Source organism: Pantherophis guttatus, chromosome 7, assembly GCF_059756535.1.
Source record: "Pantherophis guttatus breed Tessera chromosome 7, ASM5975653v1, whole genome shotgun sequence".
Lineage (NCBI taxonomy): Eukaryota > Metazoa > Chordata > Lepidosauria > Squamata > Colubridae > Pantherophis > Pantherophis guttatus.
Genome location: NC_142069.1, coordinates 198,471 through 215,098, shown reverse-complemented (window position 1 = coordinate 215,098; position 16,628 = coordinate 198,471). Strand labels below are relative to the sequence as shown.

The 16,628-nt window shown below is 59.0% G+C and overlaps 3 protein-coding genes across 19 annotated transcripts in view; 2 read left to right on the top strand and 1 right to left on the bottom strand.

The window, feature by feature from the left end:
- Positions 1-408: 408 nt before the first annotated feature.
- LOC117672981 (uncharacterized) lies at positions 409-8,972 on the top strand. The gene is made up of 12 exons (XM_087873520.1): positions 409-1,488; positions 3,071-3,114; positions 3,728-3,791; positions 4,979-5,119; positions 5,437-5,520; positions 6,189-6,244; positions 6,336-6,467; positions 6,556-6,598; positions 7,438-7,539; positions 8,210-8,336; positions 8,470-8,540; positions 8,628-8,972. Exons 1-12 carry the CDS (start codon positions 1,444-1,446, stop codon positions 8,781-8,783), a joined length of 1,065 nt encoding a protein of 354 aa, XP_087729646.1. The 5' UTR covers positions 409-1,443; the 3' UTR covers positions 8,784-8,972.
- Positions 8,973-10,021: 1,049 nt separating this feature from the next.
- On the bottom strand, positions 10,022-16,423 carry DENND6B (DENN domain containing 6B). Of its 17 annotated transcripts, XM_087873510.1 has the most exons (20): positions 16,198-16,362; positions 16,085-16,123; positions 15,963-16,005; positions 15,765-15,886; positions 15,573-15,653; positions 15,337-15,442; positions 15,047-15,126; positions 14,867-14,929; positions 13,920-13,975; positions 13,486-13,608; positions 13,231-13,326; positions 13,056-13,150; positions 12,748-12,813; positions 12,506-12,570; positions 11,882-11,971; positions 11,704-11,757; positions 11,501-11,610; positions 11,027-11,129; positions 10,730-10,804; positions 10,022-10,366 (listed from the first exon to the last, which is right to left on the bottom strand). In XM_087873510.1, the coding sequence occupies exons 1-20, from the start codon at positions 16,339-16,341 to the stop codon at positions 10,226-10,228; spliced, it is 1,752 nt and encodes a 583-aa protein (XP_087729636.1). In that variant the 5' UTR covers positions 16,342-16,362; the 3' UTR covers positions 10,022-10,225. The 17 variants fall into 17 exon arrangements, 13 of the variants coding, with proteins under 13 accessions (XP_087729636.1, XP_087729633.1, XP_087729639.1 ...); XR_015728824.1 differs by lacking the exon at positions 15,963-16,005 and having other exon boundaries at positions 10,517-10,804; positions 16,198-16,423; XM_087873507.1 differs by lacking the exon at positions 15,963-16,005 and having other exon boundaries at positions 16,198-16,423.
- Positions 16,373-16,628, top strand: part of PPP6R2 (protein phosphatase 6 regulatory subunit 2) — a 51,161-nt gene continuing 50,905 nt past the window's right edge. The window contains exon 1 of the mRNA XM_034430084.3: positions 16,373-16,505. The gene's annotated coding sequence lies outside the window, so the exon portion shown is untranslated. The remainder of the gene's footprint in view (positions 16,506-16,628) is intronic.

Genomic DNA, 16,628 nt, shown 5'->3' with positions numbered 1-16,628 from the left:
CGTCCTTCCGCCTCTTGCCTGCCTTTCTGGGGAGGAAAGAAGGAGGGCCCAGAGCAGCTGCAGCTTATTGGGCTCCTTAAGAGTTCTGCATCTGGGTGCCAAGCCAGAATATGGCAGGTTTTTAGGCCTGTGTAGCTGGTCTTTTCATTCTTTCCAGCCCAGAAGTGGAAACAGGCTTGAAATTCTCCCTGTCCAGCCATGCAAAAAGAATGGAATGGGACTGAGCCTGCAGCAAGGGAGAAGCCTTTGGGGTGGGATGGGGCGGGGATGACTTGGAAAATCAGTTATGGGCTGTGGAAGGAGAATAGAAGTGAGCCCCCAGGGCATCCCTGTGGGCAGGGCAGCAGCCTGGACCCCTCTATTTTAAGGCCAATCACATGACCTCAAGTGGAGTTAGGGGCAGGGGGGGGGGAAACTATCCAGAATCCCAGCTCTTCTCCATGCTCTCCCACCACCAGGCAGAGGTTTCCAGCATGAAATCCCCACACGTCCCCCTGTGAGCAGCTTGTCCTTGGGCAGCCCTTCCCAATGTTGCAACCTGCCCTGTTGTCATCCCTCCCGGTCAACCCCCAGAGTGGAGCTGCTGCTAAGGCGCTGGGACAAACCAGGGCTGCTGCTCTGCTGGTAGGCCTGTGTTGAGGGAGCTCGCAACAGGTGCCCTTGTGGTTCAGAGGCAGAGAGGGGTTCCTTGGGAAAGGGGCCTCCTGGCTCCTGCGGGAGGAGGGTTGGGCTTAGGCTACTCTGCCCCACCATGTTCACTCCACAGATCTCCAGCCCCTGAGCTGCAGGGCCCCTTCTGATTGGCTCAGTTCACATCAGGTATTTTCCTTCAATCACCAGTTCCTAGGTTTGCTCCATGCTGGCCACATCTGCCAAAATGCCCAGCGGTGAATGTGCTTGAATGATCCCGTGAAAGACCTGACAGCTGGTCACGCTGCGGTAAGCCCACCTGTGGCTGGATTTAAGAAGCGACCCATTGAGAGAGGTTGGCAGACTCCCATCCATCGTGCTCAGTGGCCCAATGTGGGCACCGTTTCGGTCTCCCATTGTGCAGCTTTTTAACTGGATGGCTTAGTGCCGAAGGTGGGCTGGGCTGCAGCCTGGATCCAGATGGTAGCTTGCTGGGCACGTTCTCCTTCATGGGACCAAACTGTGCCGAGGCTGGGCAGGGAGCTGTCCAGAGAGCCCAGAGCCTCTGCTGGAAAGAGGGTGGGGAGCCAGAAGTTCAGCAGGGCAAGGGAGCTGAATGCCCCAGGGAAGGCTTGAGAAGCATGCCCCTCCCCTTGCATTTGCTCAGGGTCGTGGCCAGGTGAGGCCTCAGAGAAGGGGAGCGGCAGGCTGTCATCAGATGCCCTTGGGGCAGTCTCCAGCCAGGCCCCCTTGCGCAAAACAGCTCAGCTGAGAGGACAGGGCGAGGCCAGTAGCTGAAGCTGCAGCAGCCCCATGGCTGAAGAAAGCAAGCGGGGCTCAGCCCTGCCAGCTGACAAGGTATGCCCTCCGGGGGCTGAGTGCATTCCTAGGGAGAGGCAGTGGTTTTGGGGAGGGTAGAGGTTGCACATTTTGCCAAACCTGGATGGTGTTGGCTTGGCAAAAGAAAGATCCTTCAGAGCCAGCAGGAGTTTGGTGCCGGGCTATGCTCCCTCCCTCTGTCTGCATCTGGCCTTGCGCAACAGTCCGTGGGGCTGCAGATGCCTGCAAAGCAGGCAGTGTGGACGTGTGTGTTGCCCAGGTCGCCAAACAGTAGTACGGATTTGAGTGGAGGCCAGTGCGGAAAGATACTTTCAGCTGAATTTCTGACTCTGGCAGCCTGCCTCCACAGTGGCCTCCACTTTTTCCGGGGAGGCTTTGCAACTGCAAACAGGCTGTTCCCACAATGGCTGCCAATTCCAGATGCCCCGCCCCGCCTAGAGAAGCTGTGCTAGGAGAGGCAGTGGTAGCAACAAGATGGGTGGGACGTCCCAGACCGTGGGTACAGACCCACCCAAGAACAGTGTGGATCTGTACATTTAGGATGTCTAGGATGGAGGTTACTCCACCCACCCATCCCAGAATTGAATGGCTAGCCTAGGCAGGACAAACCAGGGCATCCCTCACCTTGCTGGGCTCCAAGACTTCCCCCCCCCCATCACCTACAGACAGGCAGAGCTCCTTCCTTTCATTCACACAGCCTTTTCTCAGGCCAAGTTGCTGCAAGACCTGGGCACTCGCCCTGCAGCACCTTCTGCCAAGGTGGGCCAGGAGCCCACATCTGCGCTGGCACTGCACAGGGGTGGGCGGTTCTTCCAGGCCCATCACTTGCTTTCCAGGGCAGTCAGCTGGCCTCGCTGATTTGCTGTACCCAAGAGTTGGGGGGGGGGATCTGGGAAAGGCAGACCCACGTTTCCAAAACTGCTGCTGCCTGCTGTGCCCTGCTCTCCACCAGCTTCCGTGCCTCCAAAAGAACTTGGGACAATAAGAACCAGGCAGCCATGGGCCTTGAAAACAAGGCAGGCTTTATTGCAGATCAGCTTGGCTTTGTCAGCAACACATTTTTGCAAATTAAGGACTCGGAGGGAAGGGCAGTGAAATGCTTTCTAGACTTGCTGATGATGCAGAATGAGCATCATTGAGTGAGAGTGAGCACCCTAAAATACAATACTCAAAATGATGTTAACAGGTTGGAGATATTAACCTAATGCCAGATTTAGTTGAGAAAATGCAATTTTTCAGTAACAATCCAGTGCGCAGGTTAGGGAAACACTGGTGCTGGCATTTCACAAGCTATGATTCCTCGTGCACATCTGAATTCTTTACCAAGAGTCAGAAATGGGAAGAGGTGTGCGGCCTTGGGAAAGGCTTGCCAGGGTCAGTGGAGCTGGCTAGCAGACTTTAGGAAGACATTAACCGGATGATCCCAGCCTGTTCTCTGCTCTGGGCAAAGAAAGGTAGCCCGTCCTGAAGGGAGGGAGAAGAAGGTGCTGAGGGGAGTTCCCTGGGGGCACCCCTGGCCCAGTTCTGGTGGGCCTTTTCTTCTGGGGTGCTTTGGTTTGGACTGGATGGCCCCTCCCTGAACTTTCTGCTTCTTCTCTAGATCCTGGTCTTGGTGTGCATCTACCTGGTGACCCTCTCCCTCAGGTGAGCAGAGGGGCTGGCTAAGCTCCCCTGCCGGACTCCCAGGGGATAGGGGAGTGTTGCTCACTTCCCCGTCTCCAGCAGCCTCGGGAATGTGGGTGACAATAAACCACTGGGTCTGAATCTGGTCTTGTCCTGCCTTCTGGGTGGGAAGCATGAGACAAATTAACTCTGGGGCAGGGCGGTAATTCTCTACATCTGGCTCCCCTGCGAAGGAGGGTGGGTGCCTGTGCTTGACCCAGCCAGTAGGGGCTTGCTTGTGGGCCTGCTGGGGGAGGGGGAGGAGAGCCCGGTAAGGTCTAAGGACCAAGGCATGGGCTGCAGGGCAGGTGTGGGAAGGAGGAAGGGTCTTTTTCTCCTCGCTTGTGAGTGACCCCCCCCTTCCTGCAGAGTCTATGAATGAGTACGCCTCCTCAGGTGCAGGGCTGGAGGGAGGCCACTGTTCTCAGACGATTGATGGTTGCTGTGGGGGGTGGGGGTGTAGAGGAAAGTCCTGGGACTTCTGCCTGCTCCCAAGCCAAACTTGACTGGGGAGCAGAGGGAGGGAAAAGCCCAGCCCTGGGTGGATCTGTGGGGGCAGCTGGGCCCGCTTGATCCCACTGGGTTTCTCTTTCAGCCTGCTGGGCAGTGGCTCCATTCTGGCCATGGCCGTCCGCCGAAGACAATGCTGCTGTGACCAGGTTTGATGGGTGACTCCCAATGGCCTCCCCGTGTTTGGCAACCTGCTTTATACCTCACTCTTTCTCTGGGTCTTCACAGGGCACTGAATTATAACACAAGCTGGCTGGGTTTGTGCAAGAACACGCACCAACTTCAATGAACACAGGCTTGGCAGGTGATAGATCTTTAAACAGGCTGGTGAAATGAGTTGTCCGGCTAGCCTGTTATAGTGGGACTGAGGCCTGAAAGTTTGGCAGGGCATCCTTGATGCCAAGATGCCAATCCCTGCCATGGGCTCAATTGAAGTGCTCCAGAAGGAAGCCGCCTATCCCTGAGGACTGCTGCCAAGGGCAGAGTGCGGTGCAGCCTGTTTTCCCTTTGCAGTCTTTCTATCCTCCTACACAACTCTGATGCTGTGTGGTAAAACACCATAGAGAACCGAAAATGGAGGTCAAAGTGCTGCGATTAAAGCACAAGCAATTCCACCTGGAGACCTAACTTCTAGGGAAGGCCGTCTGCAAAAATGCCTAAAAGGGCAACAGTGGCCACTGTCCCCCTGAAGATGGACAGCCCCTATTCACTGCCAGGTGTAGGGCACAGGAACCAGCCGCGTGCCCAGGGCCTCTTTTGGAAACGGGTCCATTTTTATTAACCATGGGGCAATTCTGCCTCCCATGACTGAGCCAGCAACCCTGACAGGCTGAGGCTGCTGCCCCAAGCTGAGCCGCATGGCAGCCCTGCTAAAAGCCTGGCACAACTGGCTAGTTCAGATTGCCAGGGACAGACACGGGTGCCTTGAAAAAATGGGGAGGTATCTTCGCTTGAGAAAGGCATAAGGTGTAAGGACTCCTGCCTTGGGTGTGTGGGGGGGGACTAGAAGACCTCCAAGGTCCCTTCCAGCCCTAGGGTAGTAGGGCAGGCTCCCCTGTGGATGTTTGTCTTATCCAAATGTGGCTGCATTCAGCTGAGATCCCCCCCCCCGCCCCCGAGTGGTTAGGGTTCTGCAGAGATTGAAATTGAAGTCCTGGCCATCCAGACCTGGGAGGCTGCCTCCGCCTGGGCTATGGGAGCAGCCAGAGAAGCACCGCTTTGGGTGCCAAGAGGGACCACCGCTGGACAAAAGCTGTGCTGCAAGGGGCACAGAAAGGAGGGTGGCTCTGCCTGCTGGGTGGCTAGCGGTGGCTTCTCACCTGTTGCTTGTCCACAGCTCCGGCCTCTCGTCCTCCTCTCACTCGCGGACTTCCTGGGCGCTGCGGTGCTGATCCCCACCATGGCCCTCCACCTCCTTCCCACCCAGCACTTTTGGGCGGCCCACAGCTTCTGCCTGTATGGGCGGATGTTTGGCATGGTAACTCAGCCCCTCCTGGGGTGACACTGGAGGGATGGCAGGTCTATGTGTGGGTGGGGGGGGGGGGCGATTCACTGTTGGCCCAGCCCAGTCTGTGTTGGAGAGGGTGGCTGGTGGGTCAGTCCCGAGTCCTCCAGCCGAGGGCAGAGGGAAGTCTCATCCGCAGGGGAAGAACCCTGCAGGGGAAGAGCCCCACCTAAGAGCCAGAATGGAAGGGGTGGGAGGGCCGGGCCGTCCAGAAGCCTAGGGAAGAGATGGTTCCGCAGGGAGAGCTGCCTCTGTTGCAGCCCATGTGTGCTTCCCCTCCTGCCCCTCAGATGTTCTACGCCATCTCTCTGCTGATGGTGCTCGTCTACGCCTGTGAAGTGAACCGGGCAGTCAGAGGCTGGAGAGTGACTCAGGTATGGAGGTCTTTGACAATGGTGGGATTCAAATTATTTTACTACTGGTTCTGTGGGCGTGGCTTGGTGGGGCGTGGCTTGGTGCACATGGCAGGGGAAGGATACTGCAAAATCTCCATTCTCACCCCACTCTGGGGCCAGCCAGAGGTAGTATTTGCCAGTTCTCCGAACTACTCAAAATTTCCGCTACCAGTTGTCCAGAACCTGCTGGATTTCACCCCTGGTCTCTGGGGTGCGGCCCCAGTTCCCCACACACACACTTCCTTCGCCCTGCTGCTGCTGCTGGAGCCATGTGCAGGCTTGCCTGCCTGAGTGTGTGGATGGGCAGAGGCTGGAGGGGGAGTTTGCATCATGCCCAGGTGGCAGGAGGGCTCAGCCAGTCGGCCCTAATCTTGGCCAAAAGCCCTTGTGGCACCTGGGCTCCCTGCACCTCCAGTTCTGAAGTCCCCATTAAAGGTGTCTGTGTGTGTGTGTGTGTGTGTACGCACAATCACGCGTGTCCCCCTGAGGAACTGCTTGACCCCCATGGGGTGGGATTGTGCCTGGCATTCCAGTTTAGATGGGAGCTAGGCTGCCTCCGCCGCCTTTTCCCAAGGCCAACGCTCTTCTTCGCCATGCCCACAAGGTCAGCCTTCTGTTGGTGCTCCAAATCTCTCTCTCTTTCCCAGGAGAACAGCTCCTACTGCCCCAGGTTCCAGCTGGCTCTGCCCTATACCCTGGCTTGGTAGGTAGAGTGCAAGGGAGCCTGTGAATGGCCGGAGGGAGGTCTCTGGCCCTCCAGGACCCCTCCCCAGAGATTTCCCTTTGCCTCCCAGGTTGCTCCCTTTTCTGGTAGTTCTGGCTCTGATGGTCCTAAGCAGCAGGCCCCTGAGTAGCGAGGCCTTCCTCCAGCCTTTGCCCCAGGCAGGCACGGACTCCTCAGGGGCCTCCAACCTCTCCTGCTCCAGGTGGGCATCTTCCCCTCCCCTGGGTCCCAGAGGGTTAGGGTGGGGCCTGGGCTGGAGATCCTTCTCACCTTCTTCCTTCCCCTTGCAGCTGCCTGATTCTCATCCACCTTTCCCACAACTCCTGCTATAAGGTATGGCAGTCTTGGCCCAGCTGTATCCTCCACTCTCCCTCTTTGTTGGGCAGATAATGGTGGTTCAAAGCATCCCTGACCATTGATGGCCCACCGTCTCTCTGAAGAGGTCAGTGAAGGGCAGCCTCCATTGCCCCAGGCAGTTGGCGTCACTGGTTGGTTGCTGTTATGAGTTGGAAATGCCTCCTCCTCGGACTTCTAAGTAAAGCGGAGGCTGGGACTGACCGCAGGGGAATGAACAGCTGGCAAGTAGACCTGCATTTTGTAATTCCTCTCCGAGATCCCCCTCAGGAGGTCCAGGCAGTTGCAAGACCAGAGTCTCCAAGGGGTTCTGAGGAAGCGGCCATTGTGCTCAAATTGTGGTCAGTGCCTTTAAAAGGATGCTGGGTTTCCTTGCTTCTTTTTCTACTCCCTTTTGGAAATTGTTCACTGCTTTTTAGCCATTACAAACCTTTGCAGCAACAAATTCTACACCACTGGGTAAATTTCCTTCAATACTTAGCAAAAGGAGGTTTAAAGACAATTTTGAGGAATTAAAATGTATAGGTTAACATAGGTGGGTTGTTATCTCCTGTTACCCTCAATGGTGACACCAGGTCTGAAATGACAAGGAGGGATGTGTTTGTTGAAGAGATGGGAGGAAGAAGGGATTGCTTGTTGTGCTTTAAGAAAGGGTGATGAGTAACTAAATAGTGAGTGTATACTCACTATTAGACGGGAATATATAATATATATATATATATATATATATATATATATATATAAAATATAAAGATACAACAGGAAAGCCATTTCTTAATATATGCTTTTCTTTACCGTATTCCAATGCTGCTGCCCAGGCCCCCAGGCAGCCAAGCCCCCCTCTTGCCTCCCAGCACTCGGGCAAGGACAGCAGCATCTTCTTCCTGGTGTTTCTGGCCTTGGTTGTGTCCGCTTGCGTGGTAAGTGATGCATGTGGCCGTCCTGTTCTGTGGACTTCTGGGGGTGGGAGAAACAAGACAATCCTGGCAGATACTTTGGGGAGGGGGCTTGCTTACCAACGAAGACAGTGAAGGGCACAAGAGCGAAGAAAGCAGAAGGGTTTGCTTTTTCTGAAGCTCCAGGGGCTGACCGGAAGGAGCTGGTTCCAGCACTAGATCTAGGGGCTGGGTTGAAACATCTGGCTGAGGCAGGGGCTTTTTTTTCCTTTTAAAGGGCTGCTGAGAGGCCAGGCCAGCTCGCCCGCCTGCCCACACTCCCTGCCTGAGCCCAAACCAAGCCAGTGGCAGAAGAGCCGCCATCTTGTCCCTGGCTTTTGCCCCTCCGGCTTTATTTCATGGCCAATGAAGCCATCTCTGGTGCCAAGAAAAGAAACTCTTGGTCTATCAAGCTTAAAACGTTATTATTGCCTGGACTTAAATTTTGAGAGTTTCTTTTAGGGTGGAGCTTTACAATCAGTGGCAGAGCTCTGTCGGCGAGGCGGGTGGTTTTGTGGGGGACGTCCGTCCTCTCCCCATTGGCTGCCAGGGTGGGCGTGGAGCCTCTGGCTCCCCCAAGACCCCACGGAGGTTGCCCTCTGTCTCCCCCAGGATTGGATGTGGCCTTCCTGATGCCACTGCCCTCCTTGGGCAGGTTCTCTACTGCAGGGTGAAGAGATGGCAATGCCGGGACCGCCACGGGCTGCGGAGCGAGGGTTTTGCCAGCAGAAGCCATGTCACCCGCAGCTTCCAGCTGGTCCTCGTGTTCTGCTGGATGCCAGGTCAGTGGCCTGTGCCCGTTTCCCAGCTGACCTTCTGAGTCTGGCCTGCCTGCTGCCAAGCGCTTCACCCCCCATGCAGACTAGGCCAGCAGGCTGAGCAGAGGCAGTGATCGGCCGGCTTTCTTGTCTACAGCTTGCCTCCTCGTGGTGCTATCATTCACCCGCCTGCAGCTCTCCACCCTTTTTCCTCTCTTGGTGGCCACGGTGAGTTGAGGGGGAGGAGAGGGACCACCTTTGGTGGTCAGCAGACACCTGCAAGAGAATCACGGCCAGCTTCTCTGCCCTGCCCAGGCCCTGACTGCCCCCCTCCAGGGCTTCCTGCACAGCCTGGTCTATGGCTGGTTGAGGAGCAGCTTCCGCCAGGAGGTTGCGGGTGAGCGGCTCCCGCTGTATTGCTCGCCGGACCTGAAGGCCTCCTTCGATGACTCCTTGGCTGCGTCTGGCTAGCCCCGAAAGCCTTTCTGGGTCCAGCTGCGCATGAGAGGCAGCAAGTACCCCTTGAATAAAACAATAGAATATAATAGAGCTAGAAGGGACCTCGGAGGCCTTCTACTCCAACCCCCTGCTTCAGCAGGAGACCCTGTATCGTTTCAGACAAATGGCTGTTCTGCTAAATAAAATGTGCAGGGAGCTTCACCCCACGGCCTCTCTTCAATGGGGGTGGTGGGCAGCCCTCTAGTTATGGATCATCGCCGCAAAGTCTCGGGGCCCGCTTGGCTCCAGCCAGCTAGCCAGGCCTCCCTTTGAAGCGGGGGAGGGTGGGGGACAAGGAATCCCACCCTCTGAACGGTCAGTGCAAGAGAAGCAAATGCTGCCTGTTTGGGCTCTGAATGCGCGTTCCGTCTGGCACCACCCAGATCCCAAGGCCAGAGACAGGGCTGCCCTGGTAGGGTCGCTGAAGCTCCGGTTCTCCAGTAACCTCAGACCTGTGGGCACAGCCAAGCCTCCCCCCTATCTTGAGGGGTATCCTGCTGCCGCCGAGACTCCTAAAAGGGTGAGGAGGTGGGAGAGCATCGACACAGCCCCCCTGCCCACCCTTGTTTGTTTATTTATTATTCATATTTCTATGCCGCCCCTCTCTCCGAGGACTCTGGGCGGCTTACACCAAAGACAGTATACTAAATAGCATATTGCCCCCAACAATCTGGGTCCTCATTTTACCCACCTCGGAAGGATAGAAGGCTGAGTCAACCTTGAGCTGGTGAGATTTGATCCGCTGATCTGCTGAACTAGCAGTCAGCTGAAGTAGCTGCAGTACTGCACCCTAACCACTGCGCCACCTCGGCTCATAGCCTCCGCTTCCTCCTCACCTCTTGGGGGCCAGAACGAGTCTTTCTAGTCAAGGCTGAGGGGGAGCTTTTCCTCCCCTGGCAGCTCAGCCAAGCAATTGAAACACAGGGTGGGGGGCGCTCCGCGCAGTTCCTCCCATGTAGGCCCTGTGGCCTTCCAGTAACCTACTTGGGCTGGACACAGGGAGAAGGAAAAACCCTTACTATCGCACAAGCATCCACTCTAGGCTTAAATTTGGTGAGCTTTTTATTAGCCATCTTTCTGCTGACCAACAGGCTTGTCCAGGGTGCTTTGAAGAGACGACGGCTTCTGCTGCCCTTCTCTGAACAGACGGATTCCGGAACTGTGAACTGTGGTGGGATAAAAAGTGTAACAAATCTCCAAAGGAAGCTCAGTTGAGGGCCCTTCTGATAATTCAGCTTTATTAGCCTCTCTCGAGAACACACCACCACTGTACATCACACAGCAACACGTCAACTGCATCGTTCCACTTCCACCCAGGCTTGGCACCTTCTCCATTCGCCTCCCAGGACTCCTGTGCTATAAAGAGCTCAAAGAGCCCCCACCCCCTTAAATTGGCCCCCAGTGAGCTGCCCCCTTCAGCTGGCACTGGCCGTTTCCTGGCCACACAGAATGGCTCGGAGGTCCTTGGGCAGTGACCGGACCACAAGACCGATGTGCTGACACACTCGCTGGAGCGTCTCCTCTCTGGCAGGGAAGCCTTGGCTCCTGGCTTGGACCTGCATGGAGGAATCAACCAGACAGTGAGCCCCCTCCTCCCAGTCAGCGATCCTGGCAGGAGCCCTCTGAACAAGCACCTGGAGCTGGAGGTCGACCAAAAAGACTTCCCAATACACTTCCCCCCCCCTCCCCAGCAGGGGAATCCCCACCTGGCTGCTTTCCATGCAACGGCTGTATTTGCCTAGGGGTGGGGGTGGGCAGTCATCATAGGTGGAGCCAGTATGTCTATTCCTGGAACGGCTGAGATGCTACAGGCTATCTTGTGCTGACCCCCCCGCCCCTTTTCTGGCTCCCCTGCACAGTGACCACGGGCTGTTGGTGGTGGTGGGGTAGCTGGGTAGGGCTGAGGGAAAGCCGCTTACCAGCTTCTCTTGGAGCTTCAGCACCAGGTCCACGGCCTCTGCCTCGGACTTGTCCACCATCCAGGCCCTGATATTCTAAAGGAAGAGGAGCAGAGGAGGGCCCCCTCCTGCTCTCGCTCTGCCCAGGAGCGCCCAAACAGGAGCACCTGGCCTGGACCCCGAGCCTGCTGAGACTGGGTTGCTTCACCTCCCTCCCCACCCTGTTCTAGAGCCTTGCCCTACAGAGAGTGGATAGACTGAGACTAGGGGGCCTCCCCCATTCAAAGGTGCACCCCCCCAAGCAGTCTTCCCACCCACCGCTTCAGCGATGGCCTCCAGGTGCAGAGCTTCCAGCTTATGCCTCATCTCTTGGTGCCTCTGACGAAACCAGCCGTCGAAGTTGGGAGACTTAAAGAATCGCCTGTTGTGGGGGAGGAGAGGACAGGAGGCGGTGTCAGTCCAGAGGAGCCTCACACTGGATGGGCTTGGCCAGATTTCAGTGGCAGGAGCTGATTTAGGCCAGTTTTAAAGAGCGTCATCATGCAACCTGCTTGGTGACTCCATTGTGCAGTGTCTGGCTCTTCCCTTGCGCAAGACCTTCGCTTAAGAAAGGTGAATCCCGCCAACAGGGCCTCTGTTTTTGTCCCAGGAGGAGGTGGGATTAGGGAGCAAGACAGGGGTGTCTTGTCTCTGGGATAATTTCCCGGATGGAGCGGGGTGGGTGGGTTGCTCTGTGCCCACAGGTCAGGCTCTTTGACCCAGAGGAGGGGCTGTGTGGGGGGCTCAGTGTACCTGTAAAGGGCCAGCCAGTCACCCTTGAGCGCACAGGTGAGCTGGGGCCCGGCCTGTTCCAAGCTCTTCAGGAAGTCTTCCTGATGGAAAGGGCGGATCCGAGGGGGAGTCTGAGAGTAGATAGAAAGGGAGAGAGAAGCAGTCATGCTGGGCAGCCACAGAGCGAGGCCCACCCCAGCACAGGCAACCGGGAAAGGCCGTACCTTCCACGGGGTGATGGTCCTTTGCAGAGGCATCAGGCTTGCCATGTAGTGCTCCTAGGGAGGAGGAGGAGGAGGAGGCAGATGGGAGTCGGGCGGGGGGGAGGGGAGTTTCTCACAGGGGACAGTGGGGAGCCGTTCCTCTCTATTGCCATGGCTCCTCTCCCAGCCCCCCACTTACCAGGGGGATGATGAAGCTCTGGGTGAGCTCCAAGAGCTGGCGTCTCAGCAGGGCGCTCTGGGCCTCGGACGGGCGCTTCTTCTGGATGCCCTGTGGAGCACGGCAGGGATCAGCCAAGATCCACCGGCCCTGCGCTGCCCAACAGCGAGGCCCCCCACTGCAAAGGGGGCACCCAGGGTGGCTCCTCTTGCTCATTGGTTCAGGAAACACCAGGGAGGGGGAAACCAACCAGGCCCCACCTGCCCGGGAAGGGAGGGAATGGCCTCAGGAGAGGATGCCGCAGGGCAGGGAGGTGAGGTCTGCTGAGGCTGAAGCCTCCTTTCAGGCCAGGCCTCCTTTCAGGAAAGGCTCTGCTGGAACCTTCCGCCTAGCAAGCCTACCAGGACCGTCCCTCCCCCACCGCCTGTGTTCCTGCTGAACTGCTCGGGGGGGGGGTCTCAGGAGCCCAAGCAGCTTTGGCCAGTGGCCCACTTTGTGCCTAGAGGAAGGGGGAGCAGGTGTCCCCTCCCCACCCCCGTGCCTCTGGCAGGGCAGCCTCCCCCCACCCTTTATTCTTCCGACTCTGCAAAGGGAGGAGGCCCAGGAGAGCCTGCAGCCCATTGCAGAATTTTGGCTCTGACTCACTTTCAGGAGTGTCTTGATCAGTATCTTGTCCTTGTGCAAAAATGCTTTGTATGATGTGTAAAGTCCTGAGACAGGGCCAGAAGAGCCAATCAGAGAAGAGGCAAGGAGAATGGGGTGGGGGGTGGGGGGGCACCCTCCAAGCCAGCTGCAGAACAGGCTCTGCTTGGCTGAGGTTCCCGCCTGGGCCTCCCTATCCAGCAGCAGGAGGAGCTGGGAAGAAAGAGGGTCAGCGGGAGGCTCACCTGGCTTGGTGTCCAAGGTTTTCAGCTTGGCAAGTTTCTTCAACTTGACCTGCTTGGGCAAGTCCCCTGCATGGTAGGATCAACACATGGGAGTATCAGGCTGGGCTGCCATTGCCAGACCCCTGCCCAGGCTCCAGGCCCAATGTGGCAGCTTCCTGCCTGGCAGTGGAGAATGCCGGGCTGCCCCCCGGGAGCCAACCCTCCTCTCGCCTCTGGTCTCAGGCTTGGCTGCCTCTCATGCCCACACTACGGGCAAGCTCTCTTAGTCATCCCCACAGCTGCACCAAGAGGGCCCAGCCCTGCCTTACCAGCCATCCGGAGCTCCCCGAGGCGAAGGATGTGGGGCCAGTGCTGCAGCACCTTGATAAAGAAGGGGTTCGTGACGCCCAAGAGCACGCTGGGGCTGAGGGGAGCAAGCAGAATGGTGAGGAAGGGCTTCCTCCCTGGAGCCCCAACAGGCACCCTGTGCGGGAGGAGACTCACGGGCCCTGCGTACGCGTCGTGTACTCTTTGAACTCGCTGTCGTGAATAGTAAAGTACGGGCGGAAATCGCAGCAGTACTTCAAGGGCGCCAGGCAGCTGGGGGGTGGGGGTGGGGGTTTGAAGAAAACAATTCCTGTTTGAGAGCAGCCAGAGCTGGGCTGGACTGTGGGGAGGCGGGGCTGCCTGGAGAGGTCCCTTGGCCAGGGCCTATCGACCACTGGCAGCTTTGCAGGGGACTGGGTGTGAGTCTGGTACCTGGCTAGGGCAAGGACCACCTCGGAGGACATGGCGGGGGAAGGGGCCACCACCACCAGAGGCTCCCCGAGCAGAACGAGCTCCCACAGCAGCTGAATGTGGACCAGCACCGACTGGAAGCACCTGTTCCAAGAGCAGAAAAGGGAAGATGGCACAGCTGGGCATCGAATGCGAATACACCAAAAGCCGCCCTCCAGCACTGTGCTGAACCCCGCAGCCTCTAGCCCCATCTTTGGCCAGGTTCTAGGAACTTAACAAGCGTTCAGCCCCTCAGGGTGTGGTGTGAACCCTGTCTTGAGCGCTCACAGTCTCTTCCTCCGTGTTACTGTGGCCGAGGCTTTGCCCCAGGCTCGTCTGAGGGTTTGGCCAGGCAGGTTTCCTCCCCACCCTGGCCAGGAGCTGTTTTTGCAAGGAGCAGGGAGAGCCCTCCTCACCTGAAGAGGTCCAGTTCAGCAACACTGGGGAGGACGAGGGGAGCTGGCAGGAGGTTCTAAGCGAGGAAAGAAAGACAAGAGGAAAAGGAGGAACACATTGCTTCTCTGTCACACCACGCTTGGGAGGAGAAGCAGCCAAGGTCTCCGAAGGAAAAGGCTCAACGCTCCGCCTGGGAAGAGCCCAATCCGGCCTCTTATGGCCTGGACGGAGAGGAGCATCCAGAAGTAGGTAAGCCCCAGAGAAACCAGACCCAATTCAGAGCGGAAGGGGTGACTGCCGGAGAGGGATGTTGTGGCTATGTTTAAGCAAAAGCAAGGATGCACTAACCCAACCCCCCCCCCCCCCCCGGGCAGAACATCATCACCGCACCACAGGACACATAGACCAGGGTTTGTGGGCTGTCTGGACAATGGACTTCCTAGAGGCCACAACCTTAAAACCAGACAGATGCCACCTCCAGCACAGGGACCCCCGGGAAGGGGGTCCAGAGGGCTTGATCAGCCATCTGGGAAGTCTTTCCAAAGGCCCGTCTGGTCCATGGGCAAGCCCAGGGGGCACATCCCCCCCCCCAGCCCCTGCAGGCTCAGCCTTTACAGCCGCTCACGTCAGGTGGATAATCAAGCCAAAGCCTGGAAGAGGATGACTTCTGAGGAAGGGCCTCGCAGCAGTGCTGCCAGCAGAGAGACACGCCAGCCTTCCCGGGCAAGCTCCACAGGAGATTATTATTATTATTATTATTATTATTTATTTAATTTGTATACCGCCCTTCTCCCGGAAGGGACTCATGAGGCTAGAGGAGCCACTTCTACTATGGTGTAAGGCTACATTAGCAGAATCTTGCCAATATGAAGGCACAAATGTCTGACCTCCTCTGAACAGCCTCTTTTTCCCTCCTCGTCCCAAGGCCACCCGCAGGGGCCCCTGCAAGAAGGCCGCTTTCCCTCACCTCCCAAATCAGCGGCTTGGCAGGGCAGGAGTCGGGCTTGTCCACCTGGGAAGGAATCCTCACCTGCACCACAAAGAGCAGAGCACCAAATGGAGGCCCCTCCCTGAACAGAGCTGCGCTCCTGGCAGGAGGCGGCCACGGAAAGCAGCAGCACCCGGCAGGAAGCTCCCCGGCCCATACCTGAATAACCACCCCCATCACAGGCAGGTTCAGCGTCTGGCCAGGCACCGGGGCCGGCCACTGGTCGATCTCGCTGCACACTGAAACAAGCGCAAAGGGAGCGGCGGCTGAGGGGGGGGGGGGGCTGATGCAGCTCTTCCCTCGCTTGGCCCCAGGAGCCCAGAAACAAAGGGGGTCCCCGGAGAACCCCCAGCTTTCCCTCCAAAAGGGCTCCCAGCCGCGCACAGCCAGCCGGAGAGGTCCCAGCCTTGTGGTGATCCTAGAGGCCCGCCCCGGCCCGCCCCCCTCACCTGCCTCCAGACACGGGTCCAGCTTCTCAAAGTACTCCGGGGCGATCAGGTGCAGCAGCGAGTGGAAGAGGGTCACGTAGGGCAGCCGAGTCACCAGGACCAGCGACTGGAGCGGAAAGGCAGACACCCTGAACGGCCCCCTCCCCCCTCCCTCTCCACCAGGAGGGGCCCGGAGGGGAGGGGGGCGCAGGAGCCCCCTCGGCTGGGGCAGCCCTCCCCCGCCCCCCCCCGCTCACCTTCTGGAAGTAGCCCCTCTGCACGGAGCGGTCGCGGACTTGCCGGAAGAAGACGTAGCCGAAGAGGTGCGCGGGCTCCGGCTGGGGAGAAGCAGGGGAGCCCCCTCACCTCCGCCCCGCCAGGGAAAGCGGGGACGGCGGGAGGCGCAGGCGGAGTCCCCCCCCCTCCGGACGAGGCGACCCCCGACCCACCTGCAGGCCCGGCGGGGCTTCCCGGGTGCACCGCCACTCGACCTCCGCCGCCGCCGCCGCCGCCCGTCTTCTCCCCGCCGACCGGCGGAAGCGGAAGCTGAACTGGGTGTCCCCGAGGGTCCCTGGGGGCGCAAGCGAGGGGGGGGTCAGCGAGGGGGCCGCTCCACCCCCAGCCCCTCCACCCCCAGCCCCACTGACCGGAGTAGGAGTCGGGGAAGGCCAGGTAGCAGACGCTCGTCCTCTGCGGGGGGGGGGGGGAGAAGGGCGTTAGAGGGGCGCGGGGCCGCCTCCCGCACTCCCCGCCCCCTCCCCCCCCGTACCTCCTTCTCCGTCAGGCGGCCCTCCGGCGGGTAGATGCGCTGCGGGAGGAGCAGAGAGACCGTCAGGGCCCCCCCCGATAGTACGGACCCCCGCCCCTCCCCCCGCGACCCACCTCCAGGGCCTGCCCCAGCTCCAGGTCGAAGGTCACTGCGCAGACGCACTCCAGCCAGGCCGACAGCCGCCCCCAAGGCAGCAGCGCCGGCGGGGAAGGGGCGCCGCCGTCCGGGGCCGCCATCGCCGCCGGCGGAGCACGCATGCGCAGGCCGGGCTCGCAGACCCCGCCGGTTGGCCGTCCCGCGCGTGCGCGCGTTTGCCCCCTCCCCCCTCCAGGCCGCCATTTTGCTTCCGGAGCGGCGGCGGCGGCGGCGGAGGAGCGAGCGAGGCGGCCGGTCCGTCAGCGCCGAAGGAGCCGCCTGGCCGGTGAGGGCGCGTCCCCGGTCTCGGTTTGCCCGGCCCTTCCCTCCGCCGTTGCCTCCCCCTCGGCCTCCCTGTGCCCCGCGGGGAGCGCCTTCCCCGCGGGCCTCGGAGGGAGGGAGGGAGGGA